This window comes from Peromyscus maniculatus, chromosome 2 (assembly GCF_049852395.1).
Source record: "Peromyscus maniculatus bairdii isolate BWxNUB_F1_BW_parent chromosome 2, HU_Pman_BW_mat_3.1, whole genome shotgun sequence".
In the NCBI taxonomy this organism is placed as follows: Eukaryota; Metazoa; Chordata; class Mammalia; order Rodentia; family Cricetidae; genus Peromyscus; species Peromyscus maniculatus.
Window position 1 is genome coordinate 68,340,542 of NC_134853.1, and position 19,899 is coordinate 68,360,440.

At 41.7% G+C, this 19,899-nt stretch overlaps 1 protein-coding gene across 14 annotated transcripts in view; it reads right to left on the reverse strand.

The window, feature by feature from the left end:
• Positions 1 to 250: 250 nt before the first annotated feature.
• Rnf38 (ring finger protein 38) overlaps positions 251 to 19,899 on the reverse strand; it is a 122,032-nt gene continuing 102,383 nt past the window's right edge. For all 14 annotated transcript variants that reach the window (XM_076564106.1, XM_076564105.1, XM_076564104.1 and 11 more), the window contains 9 exons: positions 19,523 to 19,736; positions 15,422 to 15,589; positions 14,365 to 14,535; positions 12,872 to 13,033; positions 11,995 to 12,101; positions 10,011 to 10,095; positions 6,187 to 6,308; positions 2,166 to 2,265; positions 251 to 486 (listed from right to left, as the gene is read on the reverse strand). In XM_076564106.1, the coding sequence (XP_076420221.1) occupies positions 424 to 486; positions 2,166 to 2,265; positions 6,187 to 6,308; positions 10,011 to 10,095; positions 11,995 to 12,101; positions 12,872 to 13,033; positions 14,365 to 14,535; positions 15,422 to 15,589; positions 19,523 to 19,736 (1,192 nt within the window). In that variant the 3' untranslated portion in view covers positions 251 to 423. The remainder of the gene's footprint in view (positions 487 to 2,165; positions 2,266 to 6,186; positions 6,309 to 10,010; positions 10,096 to 11,994; positions 12,102 to 12,871; positions 13,034 to 14,364; positions 14,536 to 15,421; positions 15,590 to 19,522; positions 19,737 to 19,899) is intronic.

Sequence of the window (19,899 nt, forward strand, 5' to 3'; positions counted from 1 at the left end):
ACCAACAGTCATACGCTGCACTCATTTCCACTCACAGTTTCTGAAGGCTCTATATAAGGTAGATTGCTATATCATCTGGAGCTACCACTTTTTATAAAAGCACATGCTAAAAGATCACGTCCACTGTAATCTTGCAGCAACACTCGGAATGATCACACAAAAACCAGGGAATGTTAGTGCACACACGAAATTAAGCTAAAGAAAAGATCTTTGGAGTTCCAATCACACAGTTAGTATAACAATCCCATAATTGTGAAGACTAATTGTAAGCTTTTATAGTTGATTAAGTCACACAGTGCAAAGAAAGGTCCATTGACCCTTTTGGTAAAGGGAGGGCTGGAAGCCACACAGGTGAAGTTCAATGGATAGTCCATATATACACGTGATGAGGAACACCCAAACTAAATCTGTGCTCTCAGCTGGTCACTCGGAATCCCGATGCACTTCTGAAGCATCAGCTCGGCAAATTGGGCAAGTACGATTTCCCTGAAAAACAAGAGGACGCTCACTGGAGTCATGTCTCATACAGTCCTACTGTTACTCCCATATGGTCTTTATATTCTGTTCCCTTAAAAAAAAAGCAAATCCTAAACCAGGTGGTGGTGCAAGCCTGCTATCCCAATGCATATAGGTGGAGGCAGGAGGACCAAGATTTTCAAGACAGCCTCAGCCACACAAGACTCTGTTTTAAAACAAAACAACAAAAAAACAAAACAAAGCAAGACAACCTACACAAATCTCCAAGATTGACTTCGTTAAACTCAGAAACATGACTCGTTCTTCTCATTCTCCTGTTCCATGAGGGCTGTATATAGGTGTATCCCAAGAGCCTGGCTCTAGCCTTCACTCCTTTTTTTCTTTTTAAAGGCAGGGGCTCTATTTTTGTAGCTCTAGCTGTCCTGGAACTCATTATGTAGATCAGGCCGACCTTAACTCAAGGAGATCCACCTGCCTTTGTCTCCTGAGAGCTGGGATAAACAAGATACAGTCGTACACAAATGGTTCCACTTACTCCTTTTCCTGGCTCCTAAAGCATTTTTTTCTCTATTTCCACAGATGGAAAAACACAACGCATCCCTTACTGTCTTACCTGCTGCAATCCACTCCTCACCAGACACTAACTGCCACATCACGATGGATGGCACTCAGAGCACTCAGTCTTTTCATCTGACTGTCACTACACACTATGACTGGCTCACTCCCATCCTATTCCATCTTCCTTCCTGAACACCCATCCTTCCTGTCTCGTTCCCATCTCAGTCTCTGAACAGTGGCCAAGGAGGTTTTTAAAGCACGAGTGTAGCTGCACCCTTCCCCTTGCTTTCAGAATCAAGAATAAACTCATCCATGCTTCAGCATGGCTTTGCAATATATCCAGGCACATCTCTGAGTCCCTCCTGTGTGTATCACCCCCTCACACTCTCCACTCTACTAATAGTTGCATGGACTGGTGGTTCCCGGACCATCCCCTGCTCACACATTAGGACTTTGCACAACCCATGTTTTTGTTTTGTTTTTCCTACAAAGTTCATACTCTTCATCTTCAGGATTTAGTTTGCTCACTTCTTCTCTTCTTCATTAGGCAGGTCTCACTTTCCTGACTTAGCCTCCCCTCAAGTGCTAGGATTATGGGTGTGCACCAGCAAACACCAGTTCTACCTTAACTGATTTCTTTATTAGACTAGTAAGTTGCCTAATTAGCACATTCTACACAAAAACCCAAAGTTGACTATTTAAATTATTTATATTTTATTCAAATAATTAAGACTATGCAGAGAAATACTTGAAAAGGACAAGAAGCCTCAGCAGTCACTCTGACAGACCACTGCTATTCTTAACAGGACCAAACACCCCCCACCCCCCACCCACACCCCCAACTCTCACGCAACTGCCACCACACTGATGGCTGCAGTTTTCTTGACTGCATTCTTTCAAACAATGCTGGAAACTGAACCCAGAAATCACCCGTGCTGGGTACATGCAGTGCTATGACCTCCAGTCTTGCAGCCGCTCTTTAATGAACTTTCCAGAGTGCTTCCTCTAAAAGCTAGGCGTCCATTTATCTCCTATACCCAACTCCCCCTAAACCATGGACTCACTCAGATGAACATATGGTCAATAAGAATACAAAATAGTTATTTTCTGTATGCTTGTGATCACTTTACCTTAAGCCATTTATCGACACACTTGGCATGGAACTCGTGATTACAGGGTAAGACTCTAAGAAGCTGCCTTGACTCAAAATCACACATGCATACTACACACCTGGAAAAGAGCAAAAAGGTCATTTTTGGTTTTCTATTTATTATGACTATCACGATTACAAAGCCATTCTCAGTTATCAAAATATTACTTAATTTTTTAAAAATTGCCACTATTCCTGAAAATGATACTGCTGAGTTCTTTCTTTTCTAACAGATTATCAACACATTTCTGGTTAAGGAGCTGGAGAGATAGTTCAATGGTTAGCAGCACTTGTAAGCATGAGGACCCAAGTCTGAAGCCACAGCATCCATGTAAAGATCTGGGCATGTGTGGCATGGAGGGGACCTTGCTGGGGCTTGTAACCCTGGCACCCAGAGGCAGAGACAGGGACATCTGAGAGCTCCTGGTTGGCCTGTTTAGACGCAGCAGCAAAGGAGCTTAGTGGAGACAATCAAGTGGAGAACACTCAATGTCCTGTGAATGCACAAGTGTGTGCACCATCCACACGTAGGCACTACAGACTACATGCAAATATGTAACACACAGCCAGGCAGTGGTGGCGCACGCCTTTAATCCCAGCGCTCAGGAAGCAGAGCAGGCGGATCTCTGTGAGTTCAAGGCCAGCCTGGGGTACAGAGTGAGATCCAGGACAGGTACCAAAACTACACAGAGAAACCCTGTCTTGAAAAACCAAAAAAGTAACACCCACATCTACCAGAAATTACAAAAAAGTATATTTCTGATTTCTATCAAGTTACTTTGAAAACTAAAGCCACTATACCATTGATACTGTATTATTTTTAGAAGTACTGGAATAAAGTTAAGCATGGTAGTTCACACCTCTAATCTCAGTACCTGAGATAGAGGTAGGAGGATCTCTGTGAGTTTGAGGCCAGCCTACTCTAGTGGGTTTCAGGACAGCCAGGGCTACAGAGTAGAACCCTAAATCTGACACAGTATAAAAAATTAACCATGGCTTGGGGAGGTGGCTTGGTGGACAAAGTCTGTTGCATAAGTATGAAGACCAGAGTTCAGATCCTAAAGGACCCACATAAAAGCTGGGATCACTGGGACATCTGGCTAACGAGTCAAAGTCAAAGAGGTTGAGTGAATCAGTGAGAGGCCCTGCCTTAAAGAATTAAGCGGAGAATGTTTGAAGACACTTGATAACAACTTCTGACTTCTATGTGCACACACATGCATGTGTACCTGCGTATACACAACAAACATATACATACACAAAAATAATTTACCTAAAAAAAATGGATCAAAATTCTAGATTAAGAGAAAAAAAAAACAGTAAATTTTTGTGATCTAGAAGTAGATAAAATTTTTTTGACACGAGGAAAATATCAGCCTCAACAGAAAAGCAAACAATAAAATGGAACTAAAACAAGATTAATCAAAATTAGTTGGGGATACACCAAAGTAGTAGAGTGCTTGACTGCCACGTGTTAAGGCCCTAGGTTTGATCCTCAACATCATAAAAAAAAAAAAAATTAAGAAATTTGTTTTTTAAAGGATACCATCAAGAAACGGCAAAAAGGATATAGTTTAGAGGCAGGGTGCTATGTTCTCGTTTTGGTTCCTAGCACTACAAAACCAAGATCTACTAAGACAACCTACAAAACGGAAGAAATCTGGGGAGGGAATGTCTGTATTCATGTGTGTGCACACAGGAGGGAATGTCTATATGGGGGTGTGTATGTATGCACAGGAGGGAATGTCCATATGCGTGTGTGTGTGTGTGTGTGTGTGTGTGTGTGTGTGTGTGTGTTACATACACATATCAGGTTCCTCCTCAATCACTCTCCACCCTTCCCGACTGACTCCCTTCCTTCCTTAACCACCTTTACACCGACTCCTGCCACACTTGGCACTCAGGTTGCTGGCCTGCAGCACACCTTTAGCTCTGGAGCCATCTTACTAGGCTGGCTGTCAGCAAGCTCCAGGAAGTCTCCTGTCTCTCCTTCCCTTGCTGGGATTATAGGAGGCATGGCCATGGCCCCGACCCCAGTTAAAAGTGGGTTCTACGTGCTTGAACTCAGGTCCTCAGGCAAGCACTTTACCCATGAGCTATCTATCTCCCAGCCAAACCTGGTTTGCTTTTAAGATTATCACTACATTTCTCCCTTCCCCTTTCTTTCTCCAAGCCCTCCCATATAGCACTCCTGTTCTTTCAAATTCATGGCCTCTTTTTTCACTAATTGTTATTGCATGCATATATATTCCTAAATACAACCTGCTCAGTCTATATAATGTTACCTGTATGCATGCTGTCGGGGATGGCCTATTCACACTGGATAACCAAAGACAGAGTCTCTTACTTGCCAAACAGGCGAGGCTAGCAATCCCCGGGATCTGACCACCTCTGCCCTCTCAGCATTGGGATTCTAAGTGCCCACTCCACACTTGGCCATTGTACATGGGTGCTGGGAATGGAACTCAGGTCCTCACACTTGTTCAACAAGCACTTTAAGACCAAACCATCTCCTAAGCCCACAGAGTGGGAGACATTACTGAACATCTTTTATCTGCAAGGGATTTTTATCTTTAATATTCAAGAAACTTCTTCAGTTTGCTAACAAAAAAGACAACCCAATTTGAAAATCCACGGTGACTGGAAAAGGCATTTCTCAAAGAAACTACACACACACACACACACACACACACACACACACACACACACACGCACGCACGCTGCAGGCCAATGAACACAAGAAAAGATGTTGAAAGTTGGCATCCTCCGGTGAAAGGCAAGTCACACCTCGGTAGGTTAACATTTTAAACCCAGCAGGACAACCCAGAGACAAGAGAACGTGCTAAAAACACAGCAACTGAAATCTCTGTGCATGGCTCTCAGGAACACAAAGTGGAAAAACTGTGACAACTCTCAGAAAGTTAAACCTAGGGCTATGAACTTAACTTAGCAACTTACTTCCAGGCAATTCACTTCCACCCAAGAGAAATGAAAACATAAATCCACAGAAAAATGTTTACCCAAATGTTCCAAGTAGCATTATTCCTAAGAGTCAAACAGTGGAAACAACCTAAATGTCCACCAACTAAAGAAAGGATAAGCATGGTATATCTATACTATGGAATATTTTTAGCCATAAAAATGAATACTTGATACAAACTGCTATACAGGGACCTGGAAAAAGTTATGCTATGTTGACTTCCTGGGCAAACTGAAGACTCCAGTATTATAGCAGTGTTTCTTAACCTGTGGGTTGTGACCCCTTGTGGGAAATGAGGTGGGGTGGGGGGTGTGGGATCAAACAATACTTTCACAAGGGTTGCATATCAGATATCCTGCATATTAGACACTTACATTACAATTCTTTTTTTTTTTTTTTTTTTTTTTTTTTTGTTTTTCGAGACAGGGTTTCTCTGCGTAGCTTTGCGCCTTTCCTGGAGCTCACTTGGTAGCCCAGGCTGGCCTCGAACTCACAGAGATCCGCCTGGCTCTGCCTCCCGAGTGCTGGGATTAAAGGCGTGCGCCACCACCGCCCGGCTACATTACAATTCTTAACAGTAGCAAAATTACAGTTATGAAGTAGCAACAAAATAATTTTATAGTTGGGGGTCACAACTTGAGGGGCTGTATTAAAGGGTTGAGAACCACTGTATTATAGGAGCCCAGATATGTGGTATCTAGAGACAGAGGAGGTAAGTCACAAAGAAGGAGAGTTGAGAAGACATGGGAAGTAGCTCCTAATGAGTGAGAGGAAACCATGCTGCAGAGCAATGAATGGAGATGGCTGCTCAACTTTACAACCATGCTAAGAACAGGAGAACGCTGTGAGTTTCAGCTCATTCCATAACAGCAGAGTCCACATGACCAAGAACTACCTTACCGGCCAGCATAGATCCAGAACAGGCAACTTACCCTTATCAGTTATCTGACACTCAAAACTTCTACTTCCTAACAGTGAGAGAAAACCGTGAGCAGGAGGAGCGTCACAGAAACACACTTACAGAGTCTGCTCCGACTGGTGGTTGTTGGGGTTGAACCTGTAGGAAGGCAGCTGTTCAATATCTGCTTTAGTCAGTCCCCGCGGCTTCGCCTCTCCCAGCCGCTCCGCCAGGTTTAGCAGGGCCTAAAAGAAGGGAAGGAGACAGAGTGTCATCTTGTTTTACATTTTCTACTGGACTAGTATCATGATAGTTTAATTTCTCATGTATGTGTACATGCACACACACACACAGTACCATGGAGCACATGGAGAGGTCAGAGGACAACGTGTGTGGTGTGGGGGAGGGGAGGAATCAATTCTCTTTGCACCAGGAGGGGCCCAGGGATTGAACTCAGGTCATCAGATTATTGGCAAGAGCTTTTACCCACTGAGCGGTCTCTTTGGCCATCCACTGGCCAAAACTTCTAATTTTTTTTTAATTTAATTATTATTATTTTTTAAACAAGATGTTACTTTGTAGCCTAGGCTGTCCTGGAATTCAGTATGTAGCTCAGGCTAGCTTCAAGCTCATGGCAATCATCCTGGCTTTGGCCTCTCAAGTGCTGGGATTGCTGGTGTGAGCCAACATGCCCAGAAGTTACACCTATTATTTTACAAAGAAAACTCTGGCTAGAAGTGAGTGGGGTTTCTAGGATAACAACTTTACCTTGACTCCTTTCATATTTCTCTGAGGCTGCACCCTGACTTTTTCAGATTTTTCACATTTGCTTTCTATGCTCACAAGAACAGTCATGTCCAGTCTGAAAGTCAATCTCTCCTGTATCTTTTTTTTTTTTTTTTTGGTTTTTTCGAGACAGGGTTTCTCTGCGTAGCTTTGCGCCTTTCCTGGAGCTCACTTGGTAGCCCAGGCTGGCCTCGAACTCACAGAGATCCGCCTGGCTCTGTCTCCCGAGTGCTGGGATTAAAGGCGTGCGCCACCACCGCCCGGCTACTATATCTGTTTTAAGTGGTATTTTTCAGGAGAGGAAGGGCACAGCCACCATAGGAGTGATAACCAATTGCACAAGAATTACAAGATGCGCCAGGCGGTGGTGGCGCACGCCTTTAATCCCAGCACTCGGGAGACAGAGCCAGGCGGATCTCTGTGAGTTCGAGGCTAGCCTGGGCTACCAAGGGAGCTCCAGGAAAGGCGCAAAGCTACACAGAGAAACCCTGTCTTGAAAAACCAAAAAAAAAAAAAAAAAAAGAATTACAAGATGCTTTTATCAAAGACAGATCATTTTCCAATACAATACAGAGATGAATATGCAACAAGGCCAGCTGCTCTAATCAAAGTGTCTTTGGCTCAACAGGTAGGGGCACTTGCCACTAATCCTGACAATCTTAGCTTAATTAATCTCCAGACAGGAAAACCAACTCCTACAAATCACCTCCACTATGGCAAAGGTGCACAACCAGACAGACAGACAGACAGACAGACAGACACACACACACACACACACACACACACACACACACGCACACACACACAATAGTTTTAAAGATGTTAGTTTAGGATATGACTATATTGTATGAACTACTTTAACACATGCAAAATGAGCCCCAGGGAGGTGGATTCCAGCTACTACGTATTTATTAAAAATAAGACTTTAAAAGAACACAACAGGGCTGAAAAGATGGCTGTGGTACTTTGAATGTACCTGGCCCCCAGAAGCACTATTAGGAGGTTTGGCCTTGTTGGAGGAAGTGTGTCACTGTGGGGACAGCCTTTGAGATCTCCTATGTTCAAGCTACACCCAGAGTGGAACTCAGTTTGTTTCCTGTTGCCTGCTGATCAGGATGTAGAACTCTCAGCTCCTTCCCCAGCACCATGTCTGCCTGCATGCTGCCATGCTTCCCACCATAATGATAATGGACTAAACCTCTGAAACTCTAAGTCACCCTATTAAATGCTTTTCTTGATAAAAGAGTTACCATGGTCATGGAGTCTCTTCATTGAAACCCTAAATAAGACAATGGCTCAGGAGTTAAGAGCACTGGCTGCTCCTCCAGAGAATCTTGGTTTAATTCCCAGCACCCACAAGGGGCTCACAACCATCCGACACCCTCCTCTGGCCTCCAAGGGCATCAGGCACATACATGGTGCACAAACATACATGCAGGCAAAACATCTATGCTCATAAAAAAAATTAAACAAAAATCACAATAACAGTACCATGTCAAAAAATTTAACATCAAATATCCAATTAATGACCAAATATTACTGATTATTTTCAAAACAAGTATTTTATTCAAATTGGAATCCAATGCTACCATGGATTGATAGGTCAAGTCTTTTAAGAATGTATTTATTTTGCTTTATGTAAATGTACGTATGTGTATTATGTTAGCCAGTGGAGGTTAGGAGTGAGCTGTTGGATCCCTTGGAGCTGGAGTTGCAGGTGTTTATGAGTCCCCTCACATGGGTGCCGGGATCTTAACCCTGCCTTTGATAAAGCACTAAGTATTTATAAATGGTGAGACATCTCTCCAGCCCCTCAAGTCTCTTTTAATCCTTGTATTTGCTGAAGAAACCAGGTCAAAGACCTGTAGAAATCCCAGTGTGCGGCTATGAGTGTAGCTCAGTTGGTGGAGTGCTTGCTTAGCACGTACAAGACCCTGGACTCCAGCCCCAGCACATCAAACCAGGTATGGGGAACCATTAATAGCAGCACTTAAAGATAGAGACAGGAATAATCACAAGTTCAAGGCTATATAACAAATTAAAAGTCAACGTGGGGAACCTGTCTCAAAATAAAAAACAAACACAAATACAGACATTCCCAGTGTGACTCTCATGACTTCCACTTTTGACCTATTTGGTTCAACATACTTCCTGCCCACTACACTTTCTGTACTCTGAAAGATCTGACTCCTCTATGAGCATCAGGCCCACTGTGTCCAACAGTTAAATCACTAGGTAATCAAGAACCTGTGGTGCTATTAATTCATCAAGGCTGGCAAAATGATACTAATTTCATCATTATTCAAAGAAATTTTCTTATAATGAGTAACTTCCTCACACCAAATTGTACTGGATAGTATATAAAGAAAAGGAAGGATAAAAAAAAGACCAATGAATTGAGTTTTTACAAGTATTTAACATAAATTCATATTTAAAATGCTTGATGTATCCTAGGATGTTACAACTATCATGTTTATTGATTATACACCAGTACCTCATTCTTCCTGGATTTTCAATGGCTCATTACTTATCTGCTTTAACCTACAATTAGGTTGCCTTTTTTTACAAAGACAAGTGTTCTGCTGTATAGCTCAGGCTGATCTTGAACTCAAGATCCTCCTGACTCAGACTATCAAGCACCAACCCCAATATCACACCTCAGATCTCCATTTTCTCCCTTTCTTAAGACATGGTGGTCTTGTTCTGTGGCCTGGACTAGCCTCAACCCTGCCATACTTCTGCTTCCCACTTCTGAGCGCTGCCGCCCGGCTGTGCCACCCCAGGCCACTCTCCTCCTTTCCCTTTACTCACACACCAGTGTCCAACACTTCCCTCCCTCAGCCTTATGCAAACACAAATAACACCACCCCTTTCTAAGATTCGGCTCAAACATCTCCTCTTCCACAGATCTTTCCAGAACACGTCATCAGAACCCACCATTTTCTCACCATGTGCATTCCTTCCCTGGAATTTAACTTGAACACAATGAGTCTACTTACTGTAATAGGTATGTGGAAAAAGTCCACGTATCCTAGGGATGCTGACCAATTCTATGACTTATTTGTGTCTTAAAATGTGGTTAACCTAATAAATGTTTATGTGCAAGTATAGGACAATTACACACAATACTCCCTAAATTAATTCACACTTCATCTACTAACCTCGTAATTTTCTACTTCTCCATCTTCCACATCCAATTCAAAGCTGAAAGTTGGGCCCACTGCAGGTGGTACTGGAAGCATTGATCTATAAATAAAACCAAGGAAGTGTTAATATGTTATTACATTAACACAAACAAACAAGAGAGGACAAAGGTCAAATGACAGGGAGAAGAATGGTCAGTGTTTACTGGGGGCAACTCCTGAAAGGCACTGACTCTACTGGGAACAGGACACGCCATCTACAACGGCATAACAAGATAAATGTGAAGGCCGGAGATGGCTCCGCAGCTAAAGGAGCTCTATCAAACCCGACAGTCTGAACTTGGTCCCCAGAACCTGGGTAGTGGAAGGACAAAACCTGACTCCCACATGTGGCCCTGACTTCCACAAGTGGCCAAGGTATGTACACAGGCGTATGTGCACATGTTTACATTTAATAAATGCAATGTAATAAAAAATTTTAAATGTAGAGATAGACTTAATAGAACATGTAAGGCCTATATAATAAAAACTGCTAGGATAAACAGAATATGTAAGTAGACTAGAAAAATTACTAGTTATCACTATTCTACCATATTGATTTATGGATTTAACACAAAACTCCATTAAGCTTAAAGTCTTTTAGCACAAAATGGATGCTGATTTTAAAATTTACCTGGAAATGCAGAAATAAAAAAATTAAATAGAAACATTTTTTCAGCTAAATTGGAAGGTTATATTACCTTATTTTAAGAAAAAGAGACAGGAAAAGGAGGTATGTGGTAAGGGGGAGGAGGGGTAACTAAATTATCAGAAAAATAACTTGCAGTTGAAAGACTACATGTGCTCTCAGATATTTGTCTTAGAAAGTAATTATACACGTGACTAAGTCCCAGCCAACGAAGTATCAACAATAGCAGTGTTCCATTCTGGGAAAGGTCAAGAGACGCAGGTAGGCAGAGGAACCTGCTTTCTTTTTAAACTTTCATTTCTTTGAGATAGGGTCTTGCTATGCAACCCTGCCTGTCTTGGTACTTTTGCTTTCCTACTTCCGTTTCCTGACTCCTGGATTACAGCGTACCCCCACACTCAGCTTCCCACTCCCACTCATGCTAACTAGTCTACTGACATGCTGGCTGAAGCATGAGGGTCATGAGCACTCCCTATGATTGAGGACATACGACTCCATTCCCATAGACCCAAGGCTAACAAACCACCCTGGACCTGGCCTACTTCTATGCTTCAGTATGTCAGAAAGAAATAAAAAACCTATTACATTTAACCCACAATGTTCATGACAGGAAAACTAGTTCTAAAATGCAGAATTGACTTCTTGTCTTTTCCAAGAAAACCACCACCAAAAGCTGGGTAATCAACAGTAACTCTAGGGCCTAAGAGATGGCTCAGTAAAGGTCCTCCCAGCAAGTCTGGTCATCTGAGTTTGATCCCTAGAATTCATGTGGTAGAGAGAACAGACCTTCCCAAGGTGTCCTCTGACCTTTCACATATAAGCCATAGCATGTATGTGTTTCCCCACACCATGCATAAATGTGTAAGGGTTTTGTTTGTTTGTCTTGAAGTGACGCCAGGGGCTAAAAAGATGGCTCAGCAGTTAAGAGCACTTGCTGTTCTTGCAGAGGACCTGGGTTCAGATCCCACTACCCAAACAGTTGCTCTCAACCATCAGTAACTGCAGTTCCAGAGATCTAATGCCCTCTTCTGGCCTCTACAGGCACTGCATGCACACAAGGTATACATACACACTTGTAGGCAAAAGACACACAAAATAAAAATCTAAAAAAAGTGATTCTAACTGTGCAAGTGCCACATACTTTAATTATTCCACCTTATAATTTGTGCTGGATTTTTTCCTCCCCCCATTTCTTCCCTAATTGGCTCTTAGCCCCACAACCACTTAACCTATTTTAACACATACTAAGTCACAGGCCACAAAGAAGGCATTCATAAAGCAGACTCTCAAGAGAATTCAGTAGAGGGAACTTACAGCACATATGGCAGTAAGCTGGGATGATAAGGGGGAGGTGGTATTGGCTGCTGGGATCGGTATCTACTGCGTCCTGTGAGTCTCCGAGGCATAAACGGAGGGTAAGGCTGTAGAAGAGCAAAGGGTAAGAATGATCATTCTATGTTTACAAACAGTGTCAAATAATTTCCTTTTTTTTAGACTAAAAAAAAATCACTGTGTGTGCATAATGTGTGTACATGTCACAGCATTCGTGTGACGGTCAAAGGGCAAGTCTATCGAGTTGGTTCTCTCCTCCTACCACTGTGAGAAGTCTGGAATGGAATCAAGTTGCCAGGCTTACATGGCAAACACCCTTAATCTCTGAGCTACCTTGCTAGTCCCAACTTGGGTTTTGTTTCTGTTGTGTCGTTCATGGTTTTTTGTTTTTTGAGACAAAGTCTCTCTACATAGCCCTGGCTGTCCTGGATCTCGCTCTATAGACTGGCTGGCCTCCAACTCACAGAGATACAGCTGCCTCTGCCTCCCGAGTGCTGGGATTAAGGTTATGTGCCAGAACATTCAGCTTCCCGACTTGTTTTTTTGAAGATAGTCTTGTCATCTAGTGCAGACTGGCCAGGAACTTGCAGCAATCCTCCTGCCTCTTTCTACCTTCTCAGTGCGGGGATTACAGGCCTGGGCCACCATGCCCAACCGCCATTTACTTGGTTCTTAAAACACTGTTTATGTGGCATTAATTAGTTCTTCAATGTTAATATAGATGAAATAACCAAGGATTAAAAGAGACATGCAAGTGATTTTAAGAATACATGAGTTCTGAACATTTCCAGAGTCACAATGAACAACTAGAATAGGCTGTCAAACAAATAAACGAATACAACAATGCATGACAACTTACTACGCCAAAGGACACCTCCTGATGCAAAGGATCATGTGTCAGGAACTGCAAAGGAGCTGACGGAGGTAATGTTGGGGGATGGGCCGAAGGGGGGTAAGTAAAACTGCCTACTTGAAGATGTTCTCCTAAGAGTTCCACTTCATTTTCTATCCTCTGAAGAGGCTGTGAAGAGGAAAAAGAAATCAATATACTCCTGAGGCTTTTTTAAATTAGAAGACAATGAAAAATATTTTCAAAGCCAAGGTTGTCTTATTTTAGTTTGTTAAGTATTTCCTTTACCCACTATAATACATGTCTTTTACTACTCAAACTATCTTAAAATGGGAGGAAAAAAACCACAGTAAGTCAATGAGATAGAAGTTCAAGTTTGAGTTGTCATAATACACTGAACAACAGAGAATTTTCAGACACTGAGCACCCCCAAGAAGAGAAGAGAGACTTGGGGGAGGGGCACTGGGGGGAGGGAAGGAGAGGAGAGGAGGAGGAAGGAGAAGAAGGGAGAGAGAAAAGGAGAGGAGAGAGGGAGGAGAAGAAAGCTCTTTGGGGCTGCAGAGGCAGCTAAGAGGTTGTTGCTCTGCCAGGCAGAATTCAGTTCCCAGAATCCTTATTGGGTGGCTGGCAACGAAGTGAAACTTCAGCTCCAGGAGGCTCTGAGACACCCTCTTGTGGTCTCTACAGGCACAGGTCTCTACATAAGTGGTACACACACACACACACACACGTACACACACACACATGTACACACACACACACACACACCTCCTCTCCCCTCTCCTTTCTATAAGTTAGTACTGACAATTACAAGGTTTCCATTTTTCAATTTAGAAATACATGAAAGGGGCCAGTCAGACGGCTCAGGAGGTACTGGTGCTTACTGAGCAATACTGGCAACCTGACTTCAAGTTCTAGAATGCACATAAAAGGTGGAAGAAAACCAACTCCAAAGTTGTCCTCTGACTTCCACAAGCCATGCCCAATCCCCCACCCCCAACTACAGAATGCACACACACATAATAGACTTAAAAATCATTAGAACATATAAAATGGAAAAAAAAAAAGAGACAGTACCAATTTGGTGGAATTTTTCTTTGCTTTTAAAGAAAGCAGATATGAAGGAACAATAAAAATTTACTTAGGTAAGTAATACTAAAATAACTAAGAAAAAATAAGCCAACTCTAAAGTATGTTTAAACCAGTTTATATATCTTTAAGTTCCTTTAATTCTTTTAAGAGCTGTAAGAAGCCTGGTGGTGGCGGCACACGCCTTTAATCCCAGCACTTGGGAGGCAGAGGCATTCAAGGCCAGCCTGGTCTACAGAGTAAGATCCAGGACAGGCACCAAAACTACTCAGAGAAACCCTGTCTTGAAAAAACAAACAAACAAACAGCTGTAAGAATACCAGAATTTAAATGGCAATTGCTTACATTTACTAAACTAATTACCATAACTTAAACATTCTGGGAAAACTAGAAACATGAACAGCAATACCTACCGATCGTGACTGCTGTGTTTGGAAAGGGACAAATTGGCCTGGTGGTGGCAAGTGAGGAGGATGATGGGGAGACAGGTGAGGAGGATGTATAAGAAATGGATCGCTAGAAATAAGGGGCGGAAACGCAGCATATGGTACTGGTAAGTGCTGAACTGAACATGCCTGAAGCATCTGTAAGGAAAAAAAAAACATTACTTTTAGGTTAAAAATGTCAGAATATACAATTTTCTTGACAAAGATATAAATCAAATTGCCACACCTCCCCAGACACATACAAAAATGTCTAACTATAGTAAGTACTAGAATATTTTTTTGTTTGTTTGTTTTTCGAGACAGGGTTGCCCTGTGTAGCTTTGCGCCTTTCCTGGAACTCACTCTGTAGTCCAAGGCTGACTTTGAACTCACAGAGATCCGCCTGCCTCTGCTTCCCAGTGCTGGGATTAAAGGCGTGCACCACCACTGCCCGGCTCTAGAATATTTCTGTATCTACAAGCTAAAATTGGTAAACAGTGTAGTGCTCTGGAAGAGCAGCTAGTGCTCTTAAAAGCTGAGTCATCTCTCCAGGTCCAATAATCGCATTTTCATTAACAGTTTTCTCATGGTGAAAAACAAGACAGGCACTCGGAGTGCTCACTGAAGCCCCAGTAAGGGCTAAGACTGCTAACTGCTGAAGATTACATTACTAAGCCTAAAGCCAATCTTTATAAAGGTTTAATTATAAACTGTTTATATATAGGAAGAAATATGGTTTAAAACACTTAAATGGATATATTTTAATCACTGTACATAGAATGCATCATAATTTAAAGCTAACCCTGCTTTCCCCTCCCAAGTGCTAGAGTTATAGGTTTGTTTAATGGTCACTATAATTGTGCTGAGATTTTTATTGCAGTAAAATTAAACTTTTTACTTGGAAGTGAAGCTACAAAGGCAGTTCTTAAATCCTATCTTTAGCCATCCTAGGGGAGGACTACTGAACTTTTAAGTCATAAACAATTCCCGGCTGGCATGCTATTTTAAATAATAAGATCAAGTGAGAATAAAGACACAGACTTACTGGAGGAGGCACACTACAGACAGGTAGGTGTTGTCCACTGAAGACCACAGAGCATCCTGGGACCTGTTGTGTACTGCAAGCAGGGATGTGCTGGCCTGTGCAGAGTGGAATCCCATGGGGTGCCACCGTGGTTACTGTGTAGGAGACAGGAACTGTTCCTTGATGGAGCTTTTAAAGAAGAAAATAGAACTTTTGAGAAAATGTTACCTATTTTAAAAATTAACATTTGAGGGTCTGGAGAGGCAGCTCAGTTGGTAGTGTATTTGTCATATGAGTTCTTGGGTTTGACACCACATCACATAAACTAGGCACAGTGGCTTAAACATGGAATCTTGGTATTGGGGGGTGGAAACAAGACAATCAGAAATTCAAGGTCATTTTTTACTTATCCAGTGTATTAAAAGACAGCTTGGGCTAAATGAGACTCTGCCCAAACAAACATTTACTGATTCCCCCATCTGCTATATAGATTTTCACAATGAACTTCCTCCATGTTTTTCTTTTTCAAACACAGCCTATGTAGTAGTGTAAGTTAGCCTCTCACTATGCTGCCAAATGTGGGTCTTGAACTCCCGATCCCCTGCTTTCCCCTCCCAAGTGCTAGAGTTAGGTTTGTGACAGCATTCCTTGCTTCCTCCAGTAGTTTCAAGCAGAATAATTATTGTCTTTGTATAGGAAAGATAACTCTATATACATCATCTCACAGAACGAGAACTAAATCCTTTCACCAAAGACTGGAAAGAGGGGATGGAGAAGGCTCAGTGATTAAGAGCACTTGTTGCTCTTGTAGAGGACCTTCGGTCAGTGCCCAGCACTCACGTGGTAGCTCATGACCATTCATAACCAAGGGAACCAAAACCCTCTTCAGACCTCCACAGGCGCCAGGCATGCATGTGGTACACATACACATATGTATGCAAAACACTCATGTATAAAATAAATCAATCTACAAAACAACTTACTGCTGTGTTAACTCTTTAGCCTGCTTTGTAGAGCAAAACTTCTAAAAACAAATCTTTTACAAAAATTCAAGCTTGTGGTTTTTGTAAAGATTTATTCTGTTTTTTAAATATGTGTGTGGGTGTTTTGTCTGCATGTATGTCTGTACAACATGTGAGTGCAGTGCCCACTGAAACCAGAAGGCAACAGATCCCCTGGAACTGGAGTGACAGATGGCTGTGAGCTATCAATTTGGATGCTGGACTTGAACCGGAGTCCTTCTCCAATAGCAGCCATAGCTCTTAGCTGCTGGGCCCTCTCTTCAGCCCAAGTATGTCTGTGCTTGTTCAATCCATTTAGTTGCAACAAGTGAAACAATGGTGGTATTAAAAGACTAAATCTGGCTTAGGGATCCAGAGCCTAGTGTAAGCGTGTTTGCTCAAAGCCTCGGTATGGTGATATTTTATTTGTACTGAAATGTGATTTTAATTTTATATTAATAAATAAAGTTGCCCTGGGGTCAGAGCTATTAGAGCCATAGCAAGAGCGTGGTGGTTAGAAGAGCTAGGTAGATTTCTGTGTGTTCAGGGATACAGCCAGTATTGGAGACATATGCCTTTAAGACCTGGAGGGCGGTACTTACAGGCAGTGATGAGGCAGTCATGTGGTTGGGTTTACAACCAATGAGAAGGCAGAACAGAAAGAATATTTAAACACGGACAAACAGGAAGTAGCTCTCTCTCGGGGAAGCTAGGAGCACTGCAGGAGGTAAGATTTTATCTCTGAGCTCTGACCTCTCGGCTTTCTCTTTTACCTTGGCTCTGTGTTTCTTATTTTAATAAGACAATTGGTTACATCTACACCTCGGGTTCAATAACCAGCACCCACCATGAATATATAAGTAGTGCCAAACTTCCCCCTTTCCACCTAATGTTGCAGCCACTATGCCTTCCCCTCTTTTTTTTTTTTTAGGTTAATCAGATATTTCAAGCATACTTGTTTGTTAATAGTCATTATGATGAAGGTACTCAAACTGTTATTACCCTTTTGCCAATACAAACACATTTTAAAAAAAAATCACCATGTTGTTTTATAATAGTAGTAACATTACTTATCTCAAACCATATTGGGCAAAGAGATGGGGATATATTTCCGATTTTTAAAAAAAGATTTGTTTATCATTTGAATGTGTGTGTGTGTGTGTGCCTGTGTGTTTATGTGCATGTATCTGTGAAGGACAGAGGTTGTCAGAACCCCTACAACTGGGTTGCAGGCAGTTTTGAACCATCCTAAAGAACCAATTTCAGGTCCTCTGTAAGAGCAGAAAACACTCAACTCTGCCATCTTTCTAGCCCCATGATCAAAATTTTAAAATTATCATCTAATCACCTACAAAGGCTGTATGAAGTAAATCACACTCCAACAGTAATGTAAAAGAACCCAATTCCTAGCATCTCTCCTCAGATTTGTTAAGACTAAGATGCTTGCAAATCAGAGTGGAAAATGGTATAGTATGCTTAAGTTAAATTTGCATTTCTCTAACTAGAGAGGTTAAACATTTTTCGGCATAGGTTATTAACCATTTAGACTTTCTTTTCCATAGCCTCTACTGTTTACTCATGGCCTGTCTTCTACTTTGTCATAACCATGTTTGGTGACCTGGAGCTCACTGATTCAGTTGACAAGCTAGCTTGTCCCAGCAATCTGCTACTTCCACCTCTGCTCAACTGATTTTTATGTGCATCTCAATTCCACTCCTCAAATTTGTGGGACAGGCCCAGTATCTACTGAGCCACCCACTTACCCCCATTTATTATTACATTTATGTGCGTCTATATTTGGAAACACATGCTCAGGGTGCATTCCCAAGTCAGAGGACAACTTGCAGGAATTGGTTTTCTTCTTGAATCATGTGGGCTCTAGGGATTGAACTTAGATGGTTAGGCCTGGCTTCATGTACCTGTTTCTACTGAGCCAATTAAGAATCATTTTCAGGGGCTGGAGAGATGGCTCAATGGTGAAGAGTTATTGCCGAGAAGCCAGGTTTCATTCCTAGCATCCACATATTGGCTCCTAACCATCTGTAACATCAATTCCAGGGGATCTCACACCTTTTTCTTGCCTCCACAGGCACCAGATATGCACACAGTATATAGACATACATGAAAGCAAAACACCCACATATATAAAATAAACAAAAAAATTAAAAAAAAATCGTATGAGATAATCATTTGCTTGAAACTTTATGCCAAGGGTTAATTAAGTCCAACAATTTCTTTTCTAAAAAGGCAAGGCAGAAAGTAGTACTTTAGATTTGTGGGCTGCCTTGGACTGAATAAAGCAGCTGTGGGATATACAGACGTGTGGAGCTGAGTAAGAACAAAACTTGACAGAAACACATCTGTAGTGATGGCGCATGTCTTTAATCCCAGCACTCAGGAGGCAGAGGCAGGCAGATCTCTGTGAGTTCAAGGCCAGCCTGGTCTACAAAGTGAGTTCCAGGACAGCCAGGGTTACACAGAGAAACCTTGACTCTCTAAAAGAAAAAAACTTTACAAAACCAATTAGCAGCAGTTTGTTCCTTCCTGCTATCAATTATTATAGATTTAAAAAAAAAAATAGCGTCATAGAAATTAGGATCAACCTTTCAAAATTATACTAAAAACCTACTGTAATTATATTTGGGACTACATTAGCTCTATAGTCTATGCTTTAATTGAGAACCAACAGGTTTTACAAAACTGGATCTTTCAAGCCAAATGTTTACTTTTTGCACAGGTTTTCTATATTCACTCAACAATTTTGTAATTTTCTTTAAACAATTCTTTGAAGCACTTGTTAAGACTGATTCTTCTTTCATATTAATGTTTTTTAGTTTTTAACCTGTGTAGAATTTTAAATAATTTTTTCATTTATTCATTTATTTTTAGAGACAAGGTTTCCCTGTAGCTCTAGTTGGCCTCAAACACAGAGATTTGCTGCAGAATGCTGGGATTAAAGGTGTGCGCTACAACACCTGGATAAATTTCCTTTATTAAAAGGAATGGAGAACTTAAACAGCTACATTTCAGGAATTAAAGAAACCTACAACAAAAATCAGCGACTCCCATTAAAGCGTCACTAACTTGTACTGTTTGTGTTTCCAGGGCGTTGTTACTGTACCTGGTCATGGATGTCAACCATGACTGCATTCTGCTGGGGTGGATGAGCAGCTGGATGTAACAGACGGGGAGATACATTCGGAGGGTGGAAGGCTCGAGGTTCCTCTATTGCTTGCTGCTGTGCATAAGGGAGATGGTGATAGTTTTCATCTTGACTAATGGAATTATGTCGAGAGAGACGATCCCTTCTTCCTCGCTGACGCCTAACAGGAGGACTATAATAAGATAAATGCCAAAAAGAAGGTCATTACTTTGTTTACTAATTAGGAGTCTGTATTATCTGTTATCTATAAATAATATATACTAAGGTAAGCTGAGGTAATAAATAATTGCTATGGTTCCCAATCGATTTTAAAAACTGACCAATTTAAATATAAA